Raw genomic sequence first — 23028 nt, forward strand, 5'->3', positions numbered from 1 at the left:
TTCAAATGTATGATATGTCAAGATCATGTACTGTCACGTGTAACTAATTAAAACAAATAAAAAAAAGAGGAAAAAAATAGGCACTTTTCTAGTTTGGGCAACAAATTGTGGGACTGAACGAAGGCCATTTAATTTCTAATCTATGTTCAGCAATGACTTTGCTTAGCAGCCTCAGGGGCCCCCTTTGGGTGTGTGCACATGTGGTGGTGGGGATTGGACCCAGGGTCTTGCGATGCGAGGCAGGATTCTAGCACTCACTCACATCCTCAGCTCTATTCGTTTTATTTTGCTAATTTGTGCAGGCCGGCCTCAAATTTATAGTTGTCCTGCCTCTGCCTTCTGAGTAGTTGGGATTATGGGCAAGTACTACTACTCCCCGCCTCTAGTGGCCCTCTTAAAATTATTTTCAGTAGCAAATGTTCACCCCAGGATAGCCCAGAATAGTCCAGGTGTCACCTCCCTCTTCAGTCTGTTCGCATCCTCATGCTATTCCTCCTCAGGCAGAAGGGTCAGACCACTCTTAGCACCTGTCAAACCTGAGTGCAAGGCTAGGACCAGGTGTCATTCATGGCTGTGTTTCAGCTCCATGTACAATGTTAGTCTCATAGTACCTGCTAAGTAATTGTTTGCTGAGTGACTTGACTTGGTTATCTAATTACTCAGTGGCACCAGATGCCAGTATTCTGAGTGTGTGTGTACATGTGTTTGGGTGCATGCACATGTTTGCATATGTGTTTGAATGCAGGGTCTCTTTATGTTGCCCAGGCTGGGATCCTGGGCTCAAGTGATCCTCCCTCCACATCCTTCCAAGTAGCTGGGACTACAGACATGTGCCACCACACTTGTTCTGTTCTTCATCTGTGTTTATCTATATGTGTTCTCACAGGCATCTTATTATAGAAAACTTTATCCCTCTGGAGGAAAAAAGTAAAATCATGAATAGATCCTTCTTTGATGAAGAGGAAGATCATTGGAAGTTACACCCTATAACCAGACTGGAGTAAGTCACTCTTGATGTTAAGTAGACCTACAAGTGGGGAGGAAACAGAATGTTGATAAACTGCACTGGGCCAAAGGGATGTAGGGAGAACACAATTTGATTTATTTAAACTCAGAATCAATTACACTTCTGACTTCACAGCTGCCATTGGTCCATTAGGTAAAGGTTGGGTGATATTAGCATGGTATTACAAATTGGAGGACTAACACCTTTCCCAGGTTCCTGAATTTGCATTTTCCCTGTCAAGTGAGGTATGCTCGGCCACATGATCAGCAGTACAGAGATGTTACCTTGTGTGTCAGTCTGAGCCTGGTTCTGTGAGGGAGGTGGGAGAGATCCCCCCAGGATGCAGGGGTCAGGAGTGCAGATGGCTGTGCTTTGTGTCTGCTGTTTAAGAACTGGATGATGCTGACTAGCATCCCTCCCAGCTTAAAAGATGCCTGATGTGCACATCTGGAACACGCAGCAATTCAAGCAGAAAACAGAAGCAGCTGCTGCCCACTCTAGTTAGCCTGCAGTCCTGGGAATTACCACTTCAGGTTCTGTCCGGTTCAGGCTTCTGAGTGCTTGTTCCACAGGACCAAACCTGGGCTCTGGGTCACACTTCAGCTAGGGCCTTAACCACTGCAGTCCCTTTGCAGGAATCAGCAGATGATGAAGCGGCCAGTCTCCGCGGTGGGATACAAGAGACCATTGAGCCAACATGCAAGAATGTCCATGATGATTCGTCCAGAGGCCCGATACAGGGTGAGAAGATTGTTCTTGGGTTTTTCTCCTCCGTTTTAGAGTAATTTAGGTTTGAGTAAACCCTCAGGCACCATTCGTCAAAGTCACAGAGTTTGTATCTTGACTTGCCAGAGATATTGAGGACATTTATAATAATTATAACAAGTAACACGTGAATATAATAACTAATGAATAATAAATGGAAAGGTACAGTGAGGCTTAGAAAATCAGGGTAGGTAAGGAGGGATATATAAACATCCTGTCCATAGTGGCCAGTAAACATTAGCAGGAAGCTTCAGAATGAGTCTGTGGGAACATTGGAAAGAATACAGGTGTCTCGTGACAGGACATGGGTCTGTGCTGAAGAACTTCTAGTACTTTCCTTTATCATATGTGTCAGTCATGAAGTTGGTTAAAATGACCTAAATGAGGACTGTTCTATATTTTGCAATTAAAATGCACATAGATCTGGTGTTTATTATACTTGCTGTTGCTGGGCCATCTCTGTCTTCTGTATGAGTTCTCCCATCCACTCTGTGCAGACAATCTGTTGCTCAACTTCAGGTAGTTGGTAATGGACAGAATGGGAGACACAATATATTGTTTTGTTATGAAACAATTTATACTGAAAGTGTATATATGAATCAAAAGTTTATATAATATACATGAAAAAGTAAACTGGTTATCTCTAGTTAGTGGAAGTGTGCCTAATTTAAATTTTCTTCATTTTGCTTATCTGTATTTTGTAACTATCAATAGGAAAATTCTATTATTTTTTATAATGAAAGATTTTAATTTAAAATTGTAAAAATGTTTTTGAATTTCCCTTGGAGCCAGAGCAAATATCTCTTACCAGAGATATTGGGATTTAGTTGACTCCTCTGATGCTATACTTCTTGGCACTGAGTTACTCACAAAAGCAAAAATATTTATTAGTCACTCCACCCCCCATACTGGAAATTGCACCCAGGGATGCTCCACCATTGAGCTACACTCTAAGCCCTTTTTAAATTTTTTTTACTTTGAGAAGGGGTTTCACTAAGTTGCCAAGGCTGGCCTTGAACTTGTGATCATCCTGCCTTCTGAGTACTGGGATTATAGGAGTGCATCACAGAGCCCGGCTAAGTGGAGTTTTATACAGTAGAAGATAAATAGGGTGTCAGAATCCTCAGGAGCATTTTCTAGAAGTTTTCCGATGATGCATATCTTCCTAGGTTTTTCATATTTTAAGCCAAGTATATGATATTAAAATCCACAAATCGGCTGGGCACAGTGGCACAAAGTGTAATCCCAGCAGCTCGGGAGGCTAAGGCAGGAGGATCTCACATTCAAAGCCAGCCTTTGCAACTTAGCAAAACCCTGTCTCAGAATAAAAAAAATAAAAAGGATTGGAGATGGCTCAGTGGTTAAATGCACCTGGGTTCAATCCCTGGCATACCCCCTAAAAAAATCCACAAATCAAATATATGAGATTCCAGGGGGCCACCCTGGCCCAAAGGTAGAATTTAAAGCAGTGACTCTCAGATGTTTTCAGCATAAAATCAACAGAGATTTTATGCACTACTAAATATCTAAAACCAGTGAATGCAGCCACTCCCTGTTCTCACCTTCTCCCTTCAGTGGCCCTTCCTGTCCTCTCTGGAGCCCTGGGATGGACTCCATCAACTGGGAGGAGTCAGAGAAAAAGATGGAATGTGTGATCATGGGTGCTTCTCCTTCTATAAATTCGTCTCAGGAGGTAGGAAAGGCTCGCCACCAGATATCAAGTAGTCAATCTACAAGGCCAGTTATGAAGCAGGATTTTGTTAAATTGCTGAGGCTGACTTCAAACTTAAGATCCCCTGGCCTCAGCCTCCAGAGTCTCTGGGATTACAGGCATGTGCCAATGCACCTGACTCCCCAACAGTTTTTTTTTAAATGTAGTCACAAGCATCTTGGTGCAGTAGTGCATATCAGTAATCCCAGTGACTTGGGAGGCTGAGGCAGGATTGCAAGTTCAGACCAGCCTTGGCAATTTAGTGAGACCCTCAGCAATTTATCAAGACCCTGTCTCAAAATTTTAAAAATTATAATAATAAAAGGACTGGAGATGTAGCTCAGTGGTAAAACACCCCTGGATCAATCCCCAGTACCTGCCCCCCCCCAATAAAAACCACATGAGGTTACAAGTACATACACTGTCAAGAACACCCTCCTCACCCACACTATGACTCTTTGATGACAACTATTTTCTTCTTTACTTCTTGTTATATTTTCAAATTATATGTAATAAATAGGTTTTAGTGATTTTTCTGATTATTTCCCTTAGGGTATCATTTGCAATCCTTTTTAAGTATTTTTTTAGTTATACATGGCACAATATCTTTATTTTGTTTGTTTATTTTTATGTGGTGCTGAGGATCGAACCCAGTGCCTTGCATATGCGAGGCAAGCACTCTGTCACTGAGCCACAAAACTAGTCCTCATTTGCAACACTACCAGGAAAAAAGTTATAAAACTATATAACTATTCTAGCTAGACCCTTAGTAGGCTCTGAATGACAAGCAGTTTACAGGTGTGGTCTAGGTTGCTTGACTCTCTGTGTCTGATTGGAGGCCAACCTAGCTGGTGATGCCTGTGCTTCTTCTGCAGGCAGAAAATATTGTGCTCTTAGAGCTGGACATGCCCAGCCGGACCACCAGAGACTATGAGGGTCCAGCCATTGCCCCCAAGGTCCAGGCTGCACTGGATGCAGCTCTGCAGGATGAAGATGAGATACAGGTGGATGCATCATCCTTTGAAAGCACTGCAAATAAGAAATCCAAGGCCAGGTGAGTGGCTTTTAGTGACCTGTGTTTGAAACAAGGACATTTGATCAAGGACAAACCAAGTAGAGGGCAGTGAGAATACTTGTTTATCATGGAGGGCTTTATAGAACACACTAGAAATTATTTCCATGTTGCTTCTGTTTGTTTATTCCACAAATGTTTACAGTTGAGACACTATGCCAGGTGAACTGAATACCAGAATACCTAACCACCTAGTCCCTGCCTGTGAAGGAGCACATGCTCTGGTGAAGTGAGGTCAGTTCTTTAGTTCCTACCAAGTGCCAGGTAGTTCTTTACAAAGATTCTCTTTATTTCCTTAAAAAAAAAAAGTATATATATATATATATATATATATATATATATATATATATGACCTTTAGTCCCATTTTACTGAGAAAATTGAGACCTAGAATTTTTGAGAAAGTAGCCAGGTCCAAGGAAACCCAGCAAGTAAGTGGCAGAGCCTGAGTTCAAATCTGTATCTCCCTTAGTTAACAGCTCAGACTCTGACCTTGTATGCAGGCTAGGTGTGAAATAAGAATTCTATTTTAATAAATTCCACATTAGAAATTAAAGGAAAACAACTAGGTGGAAAACCAAAAGTGGAAGGAATTCTACCTGCCAAGTTAATTTTTTCTTGAGAACAGGGTCTTGCTATGTTGCCCAGGCTAGTCATAAATCCCGGGCTCCAGTGATCCTCTTGTCAGCCTCCTGAGTATCTGTGGCTATAGGTGCATGCCACCATGCCCAGCTTAATACCTTTTTACCAACTGGGAGAGGATGGTCAACCTTTGATTTTAACAGAAGACTTGCCAAGCGTCAGCATCCCTTCCCTCAGGTTTCACACCTCTGTTGGCAGGCCATGTTGGTTGTGCACAGAGGGTGGTTTTCGTAGGAAGTATCCTGACTTCAGACCACTGAGGGGAAGCCACCTTGAGATGTGTGTGGCACTTGGAGACATGTGATATAAACATATGCTTGGCTTTTACAGGCCCAAGAGTGGAAGGAAGTCGGGATCCTCCTCCTCCTCCTCCTCAGGAACCCCTGCATCTCAACTGTATCCACAGTCTCGAGGGCTGGTTCCCAAGTAAGGCCGGTGCCTCCTCTCCCAGGGCGTGACAGCAGCATTGCCTTCTGAGAAAAGAGACGAGAACAAAGCTGCAGAGAGGACTTGAGCCAAACTCAGAACTGTTCCCCTGAGGAGAAGCGATGGCCTCTTTGCAGAGTAACCAACTTAATCTGGTCAAATGTGCTAGTCCTAATCTGGCACTCAGCTTCTCTGGGAAACGTTCTTTAATTAGCATCTCAGAAATGCATGGGTAAGGTAAAGTGCGATAGTCGAAGTGGACAGCAAGAGAATGACCATGACCTTGCTTCACTTCTCCCTCTCCTCCTTCTTCCCTGCCCTCTCTCCCTCTCCCCTCTCCTTTTTGAGCCTGTTCTTCACATTGGGTTCCCTTCTTCTTGAACAATAGGGCAGAGTCAGGAGTCCCCTTAGCAAGACCATGTCTTTGGAGCCTCAGGATAAAATAACAACAAGGTTGAAAAGTGAAAGTCCTAAAACTTGAGTAGGTGCCTGTTCTTATAGAGAAAAAACCAAGAAATCTCATTTGGACCCAAGCCCCAGGAGGTGCGATCAGTAATCTTGCTTCCATGCCCCTCAGTAAGAAGTAGAGCTGCCTTTGGGGTCTGCTGAATGAGGACGTCTCTTCCAGTGTCTGCTCCTGAAGGATTCAATGTCAGAAGCAATAGAAATAACATTCCCTTTGCCTCCTTGGAGAGTTTAGGGAAACAGCTTCTTTAGAACCTCAAAACCATGACGATCCTGTCAAAGACCTAGATCTGTAAGCTGATGCCACGTCCTTCCACCTTGTCACATTACTCTTCACTTGTCCCCATCTTTCCTGTGCATGCATCCTCTGAGTGTCCTTCTGTAGGGCCATCCTCCACCTCAGGAGCGTGTTCTGCCGTGGGCCTGTTTTGTGGGAGAGGCTCTGTCTTCTCTGATGGGACTAGCATTGGAGAAAGGTGGCACTTTTGGCACTTTAGTGGCACTTTTGAATTCCCCATTTTGTTCTATATTGGCCAAGAAAGCAGGAGAGTGAGTAGGCAGATGTAGAGATGGAGACACAAGACCCGGACAGTGGCGAGGGAAGACATACAGAGGGCACAGGTCCTGCCTGCCTTCAGCAGGGAGTGCACCCAATCCTGGCACTGCGGCTCCTCCTGGGCAGAGCTTAGATGCTGGCGAGGAGCGGCTTGTGCCTGAACGGCTCAGAGGAGAGAGTTCAGAATTCCCGTTTATATAGACTGGTTTGGTTTGTAAGTTTTAGTTCTTCCTATTATTGAAGTTCAGAGTTTTGTTTTATGTTGGTCACTAGGTGAATGTTACTCATTTCCCCTCAAGAGCAGCTTGTGTGGGTGTGTGAGCGTGGCGGTGCCCATGAGTGTGTCTGTGTGTGTCTGAAGAGAGACAGAGACCAAGAACTTGCCCAGTTTTAGAAATACACTAATGTGCAGTTATTGCCTTTTGTCTGTGTTAAAGGCCCGTTGAATGACTAATCCAGGCTGAAAGCACTCCCACGTGGGTGTCTGAGTCCATGAGCCAAGCCTGAGGGGACAGTATGAGTCCCCAGGTCTGCCGTCCTGGCGCATCTTGCTGGCACGGTGCCTCAGGAATATGGCAACCGAGGTGGGCCTTGAGTTATGTTTTAACTCAGCTGCTCAGTTCCCAGGGCACATTTCTGGATCAGACCCCATGGGGATTAGGAGGTACCAAGTGCAATGTCTTCACATTCTGCAAAATGGAGGTGTCTTTTTTTGCAGCCTCTCTCCTTTTTAGTAACCATTCTTTCTGAACCCAGGGCCCTGTTCAGAAGTTCCCAGAACATAATGGGTCCTTCCTTCATTTTTCCTGCTTCTTTCTTATTTACTAAGATTTTCCTGGTTTGAATAAGAACCAGGTGATGAGGTGTGTGGCTCAAGATGGTTGTCTGCTGGCGACGCGCATCTCTCTCTCACCACATTTCCTAAAAGCTATTCTGAATTCTGTAGGCTGAAAATTTATGTAAAAAATCTGAGAATTGGTAACTGCAGATAACAGTGTACCTTAATACTGACGTTCGAGGTAGTGGTCGTGACCAAGGGTGGTTAAGTGATACGTAGAACTTTTCCAAGAAGGCAGAAGAAAAAAGCCGAGTTGACAGGCGTGATTATTAAAACAAGCTTGCTTTGTGTTCAGCTGTGTCGTGTGGTGGTCTGTGGAAACTAAGTGAAAGGACACTCACTTAGAGATGAAGCTGTACCTTCCAAGCAGTCTCTGGTGCTTTTCTTCTCTCAGAATGAAGAGAATAAACATTTGAATAAAAGCAGATGGCAAAATGACTTGCTGCCACCGGAATGCTGCTGCTTTGGGTTGTGAATTGAGCCCGACGTGTGGAGGACATACCAGGTCCACTAAGGGACCAGGTTTTCATGTCTGCACTTATGCTATTATGTTCCAGGACAGCACAAGGCCTTTGTACCAGCGGCAGCTAGTGAAGTCTGAAAGCAGCTCTTGAACAGGATCTAGGAAGACCATCTGGGAGGAGGAGTTTGAGACTGTGTATGTGACCCTCACCAGACCCCCTTTTGCTCTAATCAGCAGAATGTATCTGACTTCATTATTTTTTAAAGTCACTCGTCTCCCAGACCCCTGGATTCAGAACCCAAGGCCACAAATCATAGGCATGAAGCACTTTTTTAAGACTCTGATGCAAGGTTGAATTGTTCCCGTCTAGGCCTGCATGCTGCTTGACCTGCTCCACCCACACCTCCATGACCAAGGGCGCCAGAGTGTTCTGCAGCTCAGGCACGGGCTGCTCTTTGCTTTTTCCGTCTGACTCTTGTAAGTCCTCCTTCACTGAATGTAGACTTGTTGCCAAGTTTCAGAGAAGTGTCAATTCCCTGTTAACGTGAGATATCAGTGCTGCCTCACATTTCCCACTTGAAGTCAAGGCTTACTGTGAACAACCTTGGATCATCTGAATATCATCAGCGGACAAAATTGGGGCTATTAAAGAACTCTAAAAGCCATACTGAACATGCTCAGAGGGAACTTGATGAGAATGGCAGGCCTGGCCGTTGTCTGTCGTGCAAGGCTTTGTCCTGTGTTGTTCTGAAATCAGGCACCTCTCTCCCTGCCCTTGTTTCTTGATTGAAATGCTTTTGGGGTTATTTATGAAAGCAGTGATCCTGGGCAGGCAGCAGGCGGTGGGCTTTATGGCTCTTTAGAGTTACTGTGGATCTTGACCTTCTCTTTGGCTACCTTTAGACAAAGAATATGCCAATACTTGGGGCTCTGAGTTTTACAGTTGATATTTATTTGTATCATCTCTTTGTCTAGGAATGTAAAAGTGATTCTAAACTAAGATGTGTAATAAAAATCAGATTTATTGTACCTACTAAAAGTTGTCCTCGTTAATTACCTAGTGCTTTTGAAAATGACATTCCTGAGTTGACATACTGCCATTTTCTTTTAATTGTTTTAATTGTTCTAGTTAAAGGAGGGTAGGAGTGGAAAATGAAGACTGAGTTGCAATGCTAGCATTTTAAAATGTAGCAGAAAATGAAAGGGACATAACATGAGGAGGGACAGGACTGGGGGTGTGGCTCAGTGGTGCTCGCTCAGCACGCCTGCAGCCCTGGCTTCCTCCTCTGCACCCAGAAACAAACCACCCCCTCAAGTCTGGGCCACAGGGATGAAATTTGTTTTCATCTTGTGTTTTGCTTTTTAAATTCCTTTAATTTATTTATTTATTTATTTATTTATTGGTACTGGGGATTGAACTCAGGGACACTTGACCACTGAGCCACATCCCCAACTCTATTTTGTATTTTATTTAGAGACAGGGTCTCACTGGGTTACTTAGGTCCTCGCTAAGTTGCAGAGGCTGGTCTCAAACTTGTGATCCCCCTGCCTCAGCCTTCAGAGTCACTGGGATTATAGCCATGTACCACCATGCCTGGCTTCCATGTCTTTATCTTAACACAAAACTATTTCATGTTTTCCATCAGGAAAAAAAAAAAAAAAAGAATTAACAGAAATGGGCCACATGTTGGTTTATGGTTTCTCATACTCTTCGGGTCTGGTCTGCTGGGGTGCACTCCAGGAGTAGTAAGGTTGGACTGAGTAGAAGCACCAATTCTGGAATTTGACTACTGGCCTTGCCAGTGCTTGCTAGCTCTATGACTATAGGAATTTAATTTACCCCTCTCTACCCTGGGGACCTTATCTGTCAAGTGGGGAGATAATTCCCACCTTACAAGGGCACTTCCTTAACAGTACATCTAAAGCAACAAGCATGGTGTACGCACTAGAGCAGGCATTGAATAGGGTGGTCAGTGTGGCGATAAGACCCTTTGTTGAGAAGATGCCATGAAGAATTTGTATCCCAAGAAACTAGAAGTCAGTTTGGGAATGTCATCTTTAGAAAATCCTAAAGAAAAGCAGCTAACCAATTAACAAATGTTGAGTATGTACTGTGTGCCAAGCCGTTCTAGGCACTGGGTATTCAGATGTATTAGCAACATGATTCCTGCCTGCACGGGGCTGCACTGTAAGGGGCAAGAATGGGGAGTAAATGTTGACTAAATGCACACACACATGTAAGTATGAATTGTAATAAATCTCATGAAGTAATATTATAGGATATAATAGTGGGGACCTAATTTATTTAATTAATTTATTTAGGGTACTGGGGATTTAACCTAGGTGTAATTTACCACTGAGCTATATCTATAGCTCTTTTTATTTTTTTGAGACAGGGTCTCACTAAGTTGCTTAGGGCCTTGCAAAGTTCCTGAGGCTGGCCTCAAATTTGTGATCCTCCCTGCCTCAGCCTCCCAAGCCACTGGGATTAAAGGCATGTGCTACTGCAGTGGATATGGACCTAATTTAGAGAGGGTAGGTATATAAAGGTAAGACTTTCTGAAGAAATGGTATTTATGGTGAGATCTAGAGGACTGGAGGGGGGGTAGCTGGGTGCTCTCGGAGGAGAGGAGGGAATGGAATTTGCAAAGAGATGGGGAACAGCATTTTTAAAGTCCTCCTAGGGCATAAAAGAATTATTTCACAAAGTGTCTAGAGTCTTTTTGTTTTAATTTTTTGACAATGCTGGGGATCAAACCCATGACCTCTTATGTACAAGGCAAACACTACAATAAACTGTTCCTCCAGTCCCCTGCAGGCCTTTTTTACTCTCACTAGTGGGAAATTCCTGCCCAGAGAACAGCTGTAGAAAAAATCTTATAGTATAAGATTAAAAAAAAATACCAATAAGAAATTTAAGGGCTGGGGAGATAGCTCAGTTGGTAGAGTGCTTGCCTAGCATGCACAAGGCCCTGGGTTCAATCCCCAGCACCACACACAAAAAAGAAAGAAAGAAATTTAAAGAACACAAAGAGGGCAATGGCCTTAGACAAACATTCTTATGTTTCTTCATAAGGTGTCCTTCAACCATGTGTAACGTCCCTTTACCCTCCCTACTTCTGTTGAAAAAGAATTAAAAACGATAGCTTAAGCTGGGCACAGTGGTGCATGCCTGTAATTCCAGCATCTTGGGAAGTTGAGGCAGGAGGATCACAAATTCAAGGCCAGCCTTAGCAACTTAGTGAGGCCCTAAGCATCTTAGTGAGACCCTGTCTTAAAATACAACATAAAAAGGGCTGGGGATGTGGCTCAGTGGTAGAGCACCCCTGGGTTAAATCCCCAGTAACAACAACAACATAGCTTGGCTTAGCCTAAGTCATTATTAGTTTAAAATAGCTTAGAATCCATTAGCGAGAGTTCAAAGGGTGATTTAAAGAATTATGTGTTCTTGAAAATGTCAGTATCTCAGGGTTAGGCCAGGGACTAATTTTCATCAGGGGAGATACAGGACAGGACATCCAGGCAACTTGTAAATTGCTGCCCACTCAATTTTGTTCTCATCTTCTAGATTATTATTATTTAAAAAAAAAAACTGAGAATTAGTAAATCTTGGAAACTATTTTGAACTTCAAACTGATAATATTATCTTGGCCTCTGGGTTTTGGCAGGCCCTCTTAGACTAGAGTTGCCATCTAATTATAAAGTTTTACCCTGAGAACCTGGTCTCCAAGGACCATGTGGTGGTCACATCTGCCAGCTTGGTTGGCAGTGGCATTTGTGAAGCATATAACCATGGCTCTTGCAGCTGCTCCTGTTCAGCCTTGGTTTCTATCACTAGTCTTGTGGTTAACCGGTCTCTGGGTGCATCAGTTAGGTGAGCCAACTGGGACTTGCTGTTGGGGTGGGGAGTGGGCAGAGCAAGAGGCCACTCGCTGCATCTGGGCACTTGTTAAAAGCTCATAGGCACTTACTGAAAGCCCATTATGCACCAGGGATCTTGTTCTCACTGGAGATAGGGAGAGGAGTAGGATATATAGCCCTTTTGAGGAGAAAAGCAGAAATACAAAGGCAGTGATTCAGGACCCTTGGTACCTCAGAGAAGGCCTCCTCATCTCCTCACCACTGTTCCAGGCCTCCAAGGTTGGGCTATACAGGCTTCCACTGGGTTCCTGGCCAGTACCTTCACCTGCACTGTGCCTTCTGCCTGAAACACTTCCACTTGACTAACTCCTACTTATTTGTCAGGAACCACTTTAACATCAGCTCCTCAGAGAACCCCTCCCCAGTTAACTATTCTGTTTCCCCCCTCTTCTCCACCTGGCTATATGGCTAAAAGCCCTTTCCCCAGTTTGCAATTATATCTGTCTCTGCCACGTTCCCTGAGGGCATGATCTATTGTCTTCTGGAGCCTAGAATGTAGATGAGTTGGATGGTTGGCTGGGTGCTATTCTGCTAGGGCTCAAAACAAATTGTCAGAGGAAGAAGCCCAGTGCCTGGAGAGGTGGAGGAAAGTTTTGCAGAGAAGGAAGAGTAACCTACTTGGGAAGGAGGGAAGAGTGTGCCAGATCAAGGGAACAACCTGAACGGTGCACATGTGAGTCCTGGACTGGAGAATGGAGAACAGAGCTGGGAAGGGTCTGACTCCATGGCACTTGTCATAGATAAGGGACAGCACTGGAAGGCTTTGTGTGTGGGGGGTGGGGGTGGGGGGGGTGAAGCACAGCCCTCTTTACACTTTGAGATAATAGAAAACAATTTCACTAAGTGTCTGCTTTGAGTTTGCCTGCTGTTCACACGGGTTTTCTTGGCTCATTTGGCAAATTCTAGTCTGCCAAGGTTTTTTTGTGGCATAGCTCACTCTCTGAGGAATTCCAAGGGGCACTTCAGCTTGACTCTAAGGTCTCAGTTCCCTAGGAATGAGCCCCAGGCCTTTTCAGAGTAGCAGGCTGGAAGGTGGTTGCTTTTCTGCATTTGGGAACAATAAAATTCTTCTATTGGTTGTGAAATGCATCTTCCTTGACTAGGCAAACAAAAGATTTCCATATGCTGTTTATACGGGTTATGGCTAATACAAGGCCTTCCCAAACTCCTGTTCTGATAAGGAATTATCACCATTCGCAAATTAGAAAAGTCAAGGTGAGTAGTGGCACCAATATGACAGAGGGGGTCCCAGATTTTGGTGAGGTACATGTTAAATGTAGTGATCAGCCTTTTGCTAGATTATCCTAGGGATAATCTAGAGGTGAGAGGAGCCAGGTTTTGGCATCAGATTCATGTATTTTTTTTAATATATATATACTGGAGATTGAATCCAGGGGTGCTCTAGCCCTTTTTTATTTTTTTATTCTGAGACAGGGTTTAAGTTGCTTAGGGCCTTGCAAAGTTGCTGAGGCTGGCCTTGAACTTGTGAACCTCCTGCCTCAGCCTCCTGTGTTGCTGGGATTATAGGCATGTGTTACATGTATTCATGTTTTGAGCATCTACTACATAGTGTCCATTGTTATAGGTGTTAGGGAAACAGGGTGAAGTCCTGCTCCAAGGGATGTCACATCCAGTGGTGGAGATGATTGTTAACCAAGTCATATGTGCTGTGCCAGGTGGTCAGAGTGCTCTGGAGAAAAACAAGGCAGGTCAGGGCTAGAGAGTGCCATGCTTGGGGAGTGGCTAGGCTAGACTAGGAGGTCAGGGAAGGCATCTCCAGAGCAGAGGCCTGAGTGAAACAAGGGAACAAGCCTGGCCAACATCTAGTGCCTGGAGGAGGTGCCAAGGCCCAGGCGGGGGCGGGGGGCGGGGGAAGCGCAAGGGGCAGGTGTGCTGAGCGGGTAGTGGGCATGGATGGGGCCAAAACTGAACTGTCAGGAAATTGTATTTTTAGGCCACTGGAGGATTTTGAGCAGAAGAGGGAGATGTTCTGACAGGAGTGCTCTACATGGATCCTCTGGCTGCTCTGTGGAGACAGACCATGTGGAGCAAGGTGGGAACCAAGGAGGTGCTATAGTTCAGATGCAAGAAGGTGACTTGGACCAAGATGTGGGGGACAGAAGTGTTTTGTTTGCTGGTAATCAGATGTGAGAGGTGAGAGAAAAAGAAGAAGAAACAATAGTTCCAAGACTTGATTTGAAATTCTACTCTGCCACTTCCTTTCATGTGGCCTCCCCTTAACAACAACAAAACACAATAACAAACAAAAAACAGGCTGGGGATGTGCTGAGTGGTTTAGCACTTGCCTAGCATGGGTGAGACCCTGGGTTCAGTTTCCAGTATTGCAAAACAAAATGAATCCCACAAAGAATTATTCAGATAAAATTCACTTATCATACAATTCACCCTTTTTTTATTTAATTGATTTTATTTTTTTAATACATGATAGTGGAATGCATTACAATTCTTTTTTTTTATCCAAATTCAACAATTTATTAATTTTCATGGATACTGTTTTTTCATAATATCTTAACATGCTCTAAGAAGTAAGTCAACATTATTATTCATATCATCAATTTCAAGTATTTGTTGATTATGTCTATTTTTCATATGTAGCATATCACTTTGTAATACCATTACTTTTTTAAAAATTTATTTCTTTCATATATAACAATAGTGGAATGCATTACATTCATAATTATCCATTCACAGCACAATTTTTTGTAACTCTGTATACAAAGTATGTTCATGCCAAATTATGCCATTATACATGAGCTCTCTTATTTTTTTGCATTATAATTCTTATTACACATATATACCACAATTTTTCATATCTCTGTTTATATATAAAGAAGGTTGACACCCAATTCGTATCTTCATCAGTTTACCCATTGAAAGTGTGCATTTCAGTATTTTAGAGTATATTCAGTTTTGCAACCATCACCACCACCAATTTTAAAATATTTTCATCAAACCAAAAAGCAGCCATTAACAGCCATTCCCCACTTCCTCTCAAGCCTGTAGCTCTAGGCAACTGCTAATCTACTTTCACTCTCCTTCTAGCTATTTTGGGCCACCTCAGAAACCTGTTTTCTTATGTGTAACTTCACAAGTGATGATAAAGTTCCTCTGCCCCAGTACTGGGATTGAACCCAGGGGGTGATGAACCACTGAGCCACATCCCCAGTACTTTTTATTTTTCATTTTGAGACAGGGTCTTGCTAAGTTGCTTAGGGTCTCATGAAGTTGCTGAGGATGGCTCTAAACTTGTTTGTTTGTTTGAGAGAGAGAGAGAGAGAGAGAGAATTTTTTAATATTTATTTTTTAGTTTTTGGCGGACACAACATCTTTGTTTGTATGTGGTGCTGAGGATCGAACCCGGGCCGCACGCATGCCAGGCGAGCGCGCTACTGCTTGAGCCACATCCCCAGCCTCAGCTCTAAACTTGTAATCCTCTGGCCTCAGCCTCCCAAGCCACTAGGATTACAGGTATGCCCACTGCACCCATTGTGGGGTTTTAAGAGAATAACATGAATAGAAAACCCAAGAGCAAGTCTGACAGGCCAAGCAGTAGACATGCTCCAAAAACACCACCCTCCTTCTGCTCCAACCCCTGGCTTGCCATCCTAGAACAGGGCAGCCACCGTGTGAGTACAGCAGTGGGGTGCTGATGAAAAGTGTGGAGGCTGGACCCAGACCACTGGGCTGTGACTTCTGGACTCACCATTTACTAGCTTTGCAATTTGAGAAACATTTAACCTCCCTGGGGCCTCAAATTCCTCAACTGTCAAAAACAGATCATAGCATCCTAAGTTGCTGTGAGTCAAAGCATGTGCCTGGCTGGAACAGTGCCTGCTGTGCAGCCAAGGCTCAGAGAATGTTAACTGTTGTGATGGCGAACTCATTGTCAATTAAGGAGTCCTGAGGCAGGTGGTGACTCCCACTTCAAGGCCCGGATGGGTATTTCTGAATCCAGGCAGTTGCAAATGTAATGAGACCACTGACCTATTTTTAGTCATGGCTGTACCTTTTGTTGGATCTGCACCTTTGGAAAAGTTGCCTGTTCTCCTAAATCTCAACTTACCTTCTGTAAAGTAGGGTTAAAATCCTCCTCCTGGGGCTCTGTGGAGAATTTAGCGACTTATTTATTTTTTTAAGACAAGGTCTGGCTGTGTTGCTCTTGACTGGCCCCAAATGCCTAGGCTTAAGTGATCTCCTCCTGTCTCAGCCTCCCAAGTAGCTGGGACTACAGTGCCACAACCCAGCTTATTGTTATTTGTGGTACTGGTAACTGAACCCAGGGGTGCTTTACCATTGAGCTATTCCCCTTGCCTTTTTGTGATACTAGGGATTGAAGGTGGAGTACACTACCTCTGAGCTACATCCCCAGCCTTTTTTATTTTTTTATTTTATTATTTTTTGGACTGGGGATTGAACCCAAGGGTGCTCAACCACTGAGCCACATCCTCAGCCCTCTTTGTATTTATTTAGAGACAGGGTCTCACGGAGTCACTTAGGGCCTCACTAAACTACTGAGGTTGGCCCCGAACTTGCAATTCTCCTGCCTTAGCCACCCAAGCCACTGGGATTACATGCATGTGCCACCACCAGGCCCAGCTATATTTTTTATTTTGAAACAGAGACTTGCTATGTTATTCAGGCTGGCTTCCAATTTACAATTCTTCTCCTTTAGCCTTCTGATTCACTGGGATTATAGGCATGGGCCACTATGACCAGCTAGTTTATTACATATTTTTTTCTGAAAAATTTTTTTAAAGATTGTGTTTTTTAAATGGGAAAAAGAACACATGAAATATATTGCATGCTAAGCATGGGAGTATTAGATTTCATTAGAGACCTTTGTAGTACCTACTGTGTGTAAGGCACTGTTCCGAACACAACAGATTTAAAAACCCTCGCCTTCCCGGAGCTTGTGTGGAACTACTGGAGACAAAAAGTAAATAATATTTATGGCAATCATATTAAATAAAAGATACATAGGGGCTGGAGGTGTAGCTCAGTGGTGGAGCATGTGCTTAGCATGCGAGAGCTCCTGGGTTCTATCCTCAGCACCACCAAAAACAACACACAAACTACACAAATAAGAACGCACATGGGAAAAGCAGTGGCTGGCACGTGGTACGCTCCCCATACGTGGCAGCAGCTGGGATTAGGTACTGGTTGAAGCTGAACAGCACTGCCCAGAGATAGGTCTCGAGGTGACAGTGCCGGCCTATTGCCTTCCCTTAAGCTTTACCTCATCTCTGCCCAATTAAATTGCACTTGTCTCCAAGACCCTTTCTTGTTGCCTGGTCGACATCTTTGACTCTCACGGTGTAGTTTTGATCTCTCCTCCCTTAGGTGGCATTTATGGATGCTCTTTTGCACCAGGCTCATTCTGCTGAATGCTGGGGCTGCTGAGCTACATGGTCCAGGAAGAGTGTGGCCAGGAGGGCACAGGAGGGTTCCAGGATACTCATAGCCAGGCTCATGAGGGCTAGACTGTGCAGGTGTCTGGCTGCTTGGTTTTATTCTGCCCCAGGAGACTATGAAAGGCTTCAGAGCTGGAGTCACTTAAGGCCTCACTAAATTGCTGAGGCTGGCCCCGAACTTGCAATTCTCCTGCCTTAGCCACCCAGGCCGCTGGGATTACAGGCATGTAATTGGGAGATTAACTAAGATTCTTATTTAAATGCTATACAATAGAGGCTGGGGATGTGGCTCAAGTGGTAACGCACTCGCCCAGCATGCATAAGGCACTGGGTTCTATTCTCAGCACCACATAAAAATAAAATAAAGATACTGTGTCCACCTAAAACTAAAAAATAAATATTAAAAATAAATAAATACTATACAATAAAAGTAATATCTGCATTATGGTTAAATGTATAATCTATGTATAAGTGCTATAATCAAAGCAAAGAGCTGTAAGATGGAGATGTAAGGACTTTTTTGAGGAGCAGAGTGTTCAGGAAATGTGAAGAGAGGATGCTACCAGATCAGCAGGAAAGATGGCAAAAGGGAGTAGGGAGCTGGACACGGTGGCCCACGCCTGCAATTCCAGCGGCTTGGGAGGCTGAGGCAGGAGGATCATGAGTTCAAAGCCAGCTTCAGCAATTTTGCAAGGCCCTAAGTAACTCAGACTCTATTTCTAAATAGAATACAAAAAAAAAGAGCTGGGGATTGGCTCAGTGGTTAAGTGCCCCTGGATTCACTCCCCACAAAAAAAGAAAAAGAAAAAAAAAAGGAACAGGGAGGTTTAAGAGCCAGATAAATATGGGTGAGTACTTAACAACCTGTAGCAACCTCCTGTACATTTGTGGGCAGGTTAATATCAACTCTGCAGAGCTGCTGAAAGGATTAAAGAAACATCCATCAAGTGCCTGACACTAGGCACATAATAGGAGGCATATATTATTCAATATTAATAGTGTTATTATTAGTAGCAGTGCAGCATTATGGAAAGAACTCTTATGTAAGCCAGACCTGTGTCCAAATCCTGATACATCCAACTGGGCATGGTGGCACATGCCCATAATCCCAGTGATTTGAGAGGCTGAGGCAGCAGGAGGCTGAGGCTGAGGCTCCAAGTTTGGAGCCAGCCTCAGCAACTTAGTGAGACCCTGTCTAAGGACTAGTGATGTAGCTCAGTGGTATAGTGCCTCAGGATTCAATCCCCAGTACCGTAACAAAACAAAACAGTCTCCCCCTCAAATAACCAAAAACCAAATACTGATAAATTCAGAGTAAGTTGTTTAATCTTTCTAAGTCTTGGGTTGGCTCATTTGTAAAATGAATGAATAACACCCTCACTTGTATTAGGTAGGGGAAAATGTGATAATATAGAATTTTTAGGCTATAGAGTAGGTGTTTCAGTTAAGTTTTAAAATAACTATGCAGTGAGCTTTACCAATTATTTGTATAAAAATTATGTATTCCAATGGTAAATTCGAATACTACAGAAATAATTACAAATCATTGGAAATTCCACTTCCCAGAGCTGGTGACACTCTTTTAAGGGATCTTATGTGCATACCCTTTTAATTTGACCTTCATAGTACACATAGGGGGTGTAAATCTGTGATAGGAATAGGATCATGCTTAATATGCACCTGGCCATGGGTTCATTTGCCAACATCAAGAATAAAAACAACACTCCAACAACCTTGTTGTTGTAGTTTTTACTTGGTTGTTGTTTTTACTTTGCATGTTGCAGACATATATCTACTTAATATATACAGATTTATATTGTTAATGGTTGTCTAATATTCTATTGCATTGTACCAGAAATTATTTAACACTCTTGATAGTCATTGAGGCCATTTCTGGATTTTTAATATTTTGTACAATGCTGTTTTAGCAACCTTGGACTGAAGATAATTGTTCATTTGTTTCATTTTTTCCCTGGGATAAATCTTTAAGTGATTTATTACATCAAAGAGTTTCTGCTGGGTGCAGTGGCGCATGCCTGTAATCCCAGTGGCTCAGGAGGCTGAAACACGAGGATTGCAAGTTCAAGGCCAGCCTCAGCAAAAGCGAGGAGCTAAGCAACTCAGTGAAATCCTGTCTCTAAATAAAATACAAAATAGGGGTGGGGATGTGGCTCAGTGGTCGAGTACCCCTGAGTTCAATCCCTGGTACAAAAAAAAAAAAAAGAGTTTCCCATTATTAAAAAAAAAAAAAAAAAAAAAAAATATATATATATATATATATATATATATATATATATATATTTGTAATTGGACACAATACCTTTATTTAATTAATTTACTTATTTTCACAGGGTGCTCAGGATCGAACCCAGGGCCTCGCATGTGCTAGGTGAGCTTTCAACAGCTGAGCCACAACTCCAGTCCCCATAATTTTTTATGTCACCCAGACCTGTGTTCAAATCCCACTACACCCAGAGCAAGACTAATTCTTTTGGGCTGGTATTGTGGCTCAGTGGTAGAGCACTTGCCTCACACATGTGCAGTACTGGACTCAATCCTCAGCATCACATAAAAATAAATAAATATATTGTGTCCATCTACAACTAAAATAATAATAATTCTTTTACATATTGCCCAATCACCTTCTAGAACAACTCTATGAATTTGCACACTCAAGAACAGTGTGTAAGGGGCTGGGATTGTGGCTCAGCAGTAGACCACTCGCTTAGCACGGGTGGGACCTGGGTTCGATTTTCAGCACCACATAAAAATAAAGGTATTGTGTTGTGTCCATCTACAGAAAAAAAAAAAAAAAAAAAAAAAAAAAAAGATTCTCTCTCTCTCTCTCTTAAAAAAAAAAAAAAAAAAAAGAACAGTGTGTAAATGGTGCCCATTTCCCTGTATCCCTGCTGAAACTAAATTCTGCCAATCATTTTAGATTTTGCCAATCTCATCTACTGAAAAGTAGTGTATGAACTTTGTTTTAATCTGTAGTTCCAAGATAACTAATGAGGTTGGAAGTCTTTTCAAGTGCTTATTTCCATTTGCCTCTCTTTTTGACCACGTTTCCTACTTCTTTTTTGGGGGGGAATTGGAACCCAGGGCCTTGTGCATGTGAGGCAACCACTCTACCACCTGAGTTATATCCCCAGCCCTCCTACTATTAACAAATCTTCATTTATTAAGAAACTTAATCCTTTGTTATTTGTGACAAGTACTGTCTATCTCTAACATTACGTATGGCAAATTGTTGCCACATAAGAATTTTAATTTTACATAGTCAAATCTATTGATTTACTGATCTTTTTTTTTTTAATGTGGTACAGGAGGTTGAACCCAGCGGCGCTCTACCACTGGCCTACACTCTCAATACTATTTATTTATTTATTTATTTGTTGTAGATGGATACAATACCTTTATTTTATTTATTTTTATGTGGTGTGGAGGATTGAACCCAGGGACTTGCATGAGCTGGGGCTTGCATGTGCTAGGTGAGCACTCTACTGCTGAGCCACAACCCTAGGCCTCAACCTTTTTTCTTTTGATACCAGGGATTGAACCCCAGGGTACTTAACAACTGAGCCACATCCCAGGCCCTTTTATTTTTTATTTTGAGACAGTGTCCAAGTTGTATAGAGCCTCACTAAATTGCTGATGCTAGCTTTGAGCCTATGATCCTCCTGCCTCAGTTTTCTGAACTGCCTGGATTATTGGTGTGCACCCCCATGCATGGCCCCTTTTTCTTTTTTGTTTTGAGACAGGGTCTCTCTTAAATTGAGGAGGTTGGCTTCAAACTTGTGATCCTCCTGCCTCAGCCTCCTCCAGTCATCAGATTACAGGCATGAGCCACCATGCCCACCTATGTGATTTTTTAAATATTTATTTTTTAGTAATACCTTTATTTTATTTATTTATTTTTATGTGGTGCTGAGGATATAACCCAGAGCCTTGCACATGCTAGGCAGGTGCTCTACCGCTTGTGACCCCCACCTACTTAATTTTTTAAAAACTTTCATATCATGCTTAGAAAGACTTCCAATTCCATGATTATAAACATGTTCACTTTTTTCTTCAAACACTTTTATTGTTTCTTTCATCACATGTAAATCTTTGTTTTAGGTAGATTTAGAGTTAAGGAAGGAGGTGGAGTTCCAACTTATTTTTTAATCCAAATGGCTGACCTGTGGTTAGTCCAATTTTGCTTAATGATGTTCAATTTTTCTCTACCAGTGTGAAATGTCAGCTGGCACGCCAGTCCTTAGAAATCCTTATCCATCACATGGCTCTACTATGTTCAGTTTAATAGGTCTGTCTGTTCTTTTCAAAATCATAATGTTTTAGTTTTTGTAGCTGGCTATTACATTTTAATATTTGGTAGAACCCCAGTTTATTAATCTTAAAACTTCTCCTGGTAGCAGAGCAGAGTGGTTAAGTTTTCAGAGCTTGGGGTCAGCCATTCTGAGCTTTAATTCCAGCTTGGCACTTACTATGGGACCTTGAGCAAGTTAGTTCTCTCTTGGAACCTCTGCTTCCTTATCTATACAGTGTTACTAATAATATTTACCTCATGGTGTTTTTGTGAAGAGATGCAGCATAACAAGTCCTCAGACGGGACCCAGCACGTGGTAAGTGGTCCATAAATGTTAGTGATTTTGCTATGAAAATGATGCATGTGTTTCTTCAGTTGAATTTTACAATCATTTTGGCAATAAAATCTCACTTTGATCTTCATTAGGATGATATTTACTTGGTAGGCAAATTTTGAGATCATTAATATTCCCATGCTATGGGATCTTCTCATCTAAAGCAAGCTCTGATTTCCATTGGTCTAGAACTTTATGCTCCCTGGTAGAATTTTATAGTTTTCTTCATATAAGACCCACACATTTTGTTAACTTTATTTCCAGATGGTAAAATATTTTTTATTGATTTTGTGAATTAATGGGATTATTGTTAGTACAAAAGAACGTCATTATTAAAAATAACTTTTTTTGGTACTAGGGATTGAACCCAGGGGCACTTAACTACTGAGCCTCATCCCCATCTTTTTTTGGTAATTTTTTAGTTGTTGATGGACCTTTATTTATTATGCGGTGCTAAGAATCCAACCCAGTACCTCACACATGCTAGGTAAGTGCTCTCTATCACTGAGCCAGAAACCCAGCCCTCTGTTTTGTATTTTACTTAGAAACATGGTTTTGGTTTTGCTAAATTGCTGAGGCTGGCTTTGAACTTGCGATTCTTCTGCCTCAGCCTCCTGAGCTAATGGGATTAAGGTATGTGCCACTGTGCCTGGCAAGAAAGTTATTAATTCTTGAGCATATATTTTGTACTCAAATTAACCATAATTGTTAACTTATAGTTATAAGTATAATAATAATAATAGGAAAATAATATATCCCCCAGCTCATGTCAGCCCTGAGACATCCCTTCTCTCTGCTGAAAACAATGCAGGCTTCTCTCTGTACAGGCACTACTGCATCAGCTTGCCATTACTTGTAATCCATCCATGTAATGCAGGAATTGTGTCTAATTGGGTTGAAAGTCCCCAGGGCTCAGATCCCAGTAGGAGGTTATCAGTGCCAATGAAAGGAGGTGTTCCATGCAGTATTTCTGCTGTTTTCTGAGATAGAGGAGCCCCTCTGCCAGGATGAAGGGCAGGACAGCAACTAAACCAGCAGTCTCTGACCTCAGCTGGCTGACAGTCTACTTTGGGCAGACACTGAAGTCACC

At 42.6% G+C, this 23028-nt stretch overlaps 1 protein-coding gene across 1 annotated transcript in view; it reads left to right on the forward strand.

Moving 5' to 3' along the window:
• Kif3b (kinesin family member 3B) overlaps positions 1–8981 on the forward strand; it is a 41082-nt gene extending 32101 nt beyond the window's left edge. Inside the window, exons 6-9 of the mRNA XM_027945323.2 lie at positions 887–1000; positions 1642–1747; positions 4358–4536; positions 5525–8981. Of these exons, the coding sequence (XP_027801124.1) occupies positions 887–1000; positions 1642–1747; positions 4358–4536; positions 5525–5624 (499 nt within the window). The 3' untranslated portion in view covers positions 5625–8981. The remainder of the gene's footprint in view (positions 1–886; positions 1001–1641; positions 1748–4357; positions 4537–5524) is intronic.
• The last annotated feature ends 14047 nt before the right edge of the window (positions 8982–23028 follow it).

Source organism: Marmota flaviventris, chromosome 2, assembly GCF_047511675.1.
Source record: "Marmota flaviventris isolate mMarFla1 chromosome 2, mMarFla1.hap1, whole genome shotgun sequence".
NCBI lineage: Eukaryota > Metazoa > Chordata > Mammalia > Rodentia > Sciuridae > Marmota > Marmota flaviventris.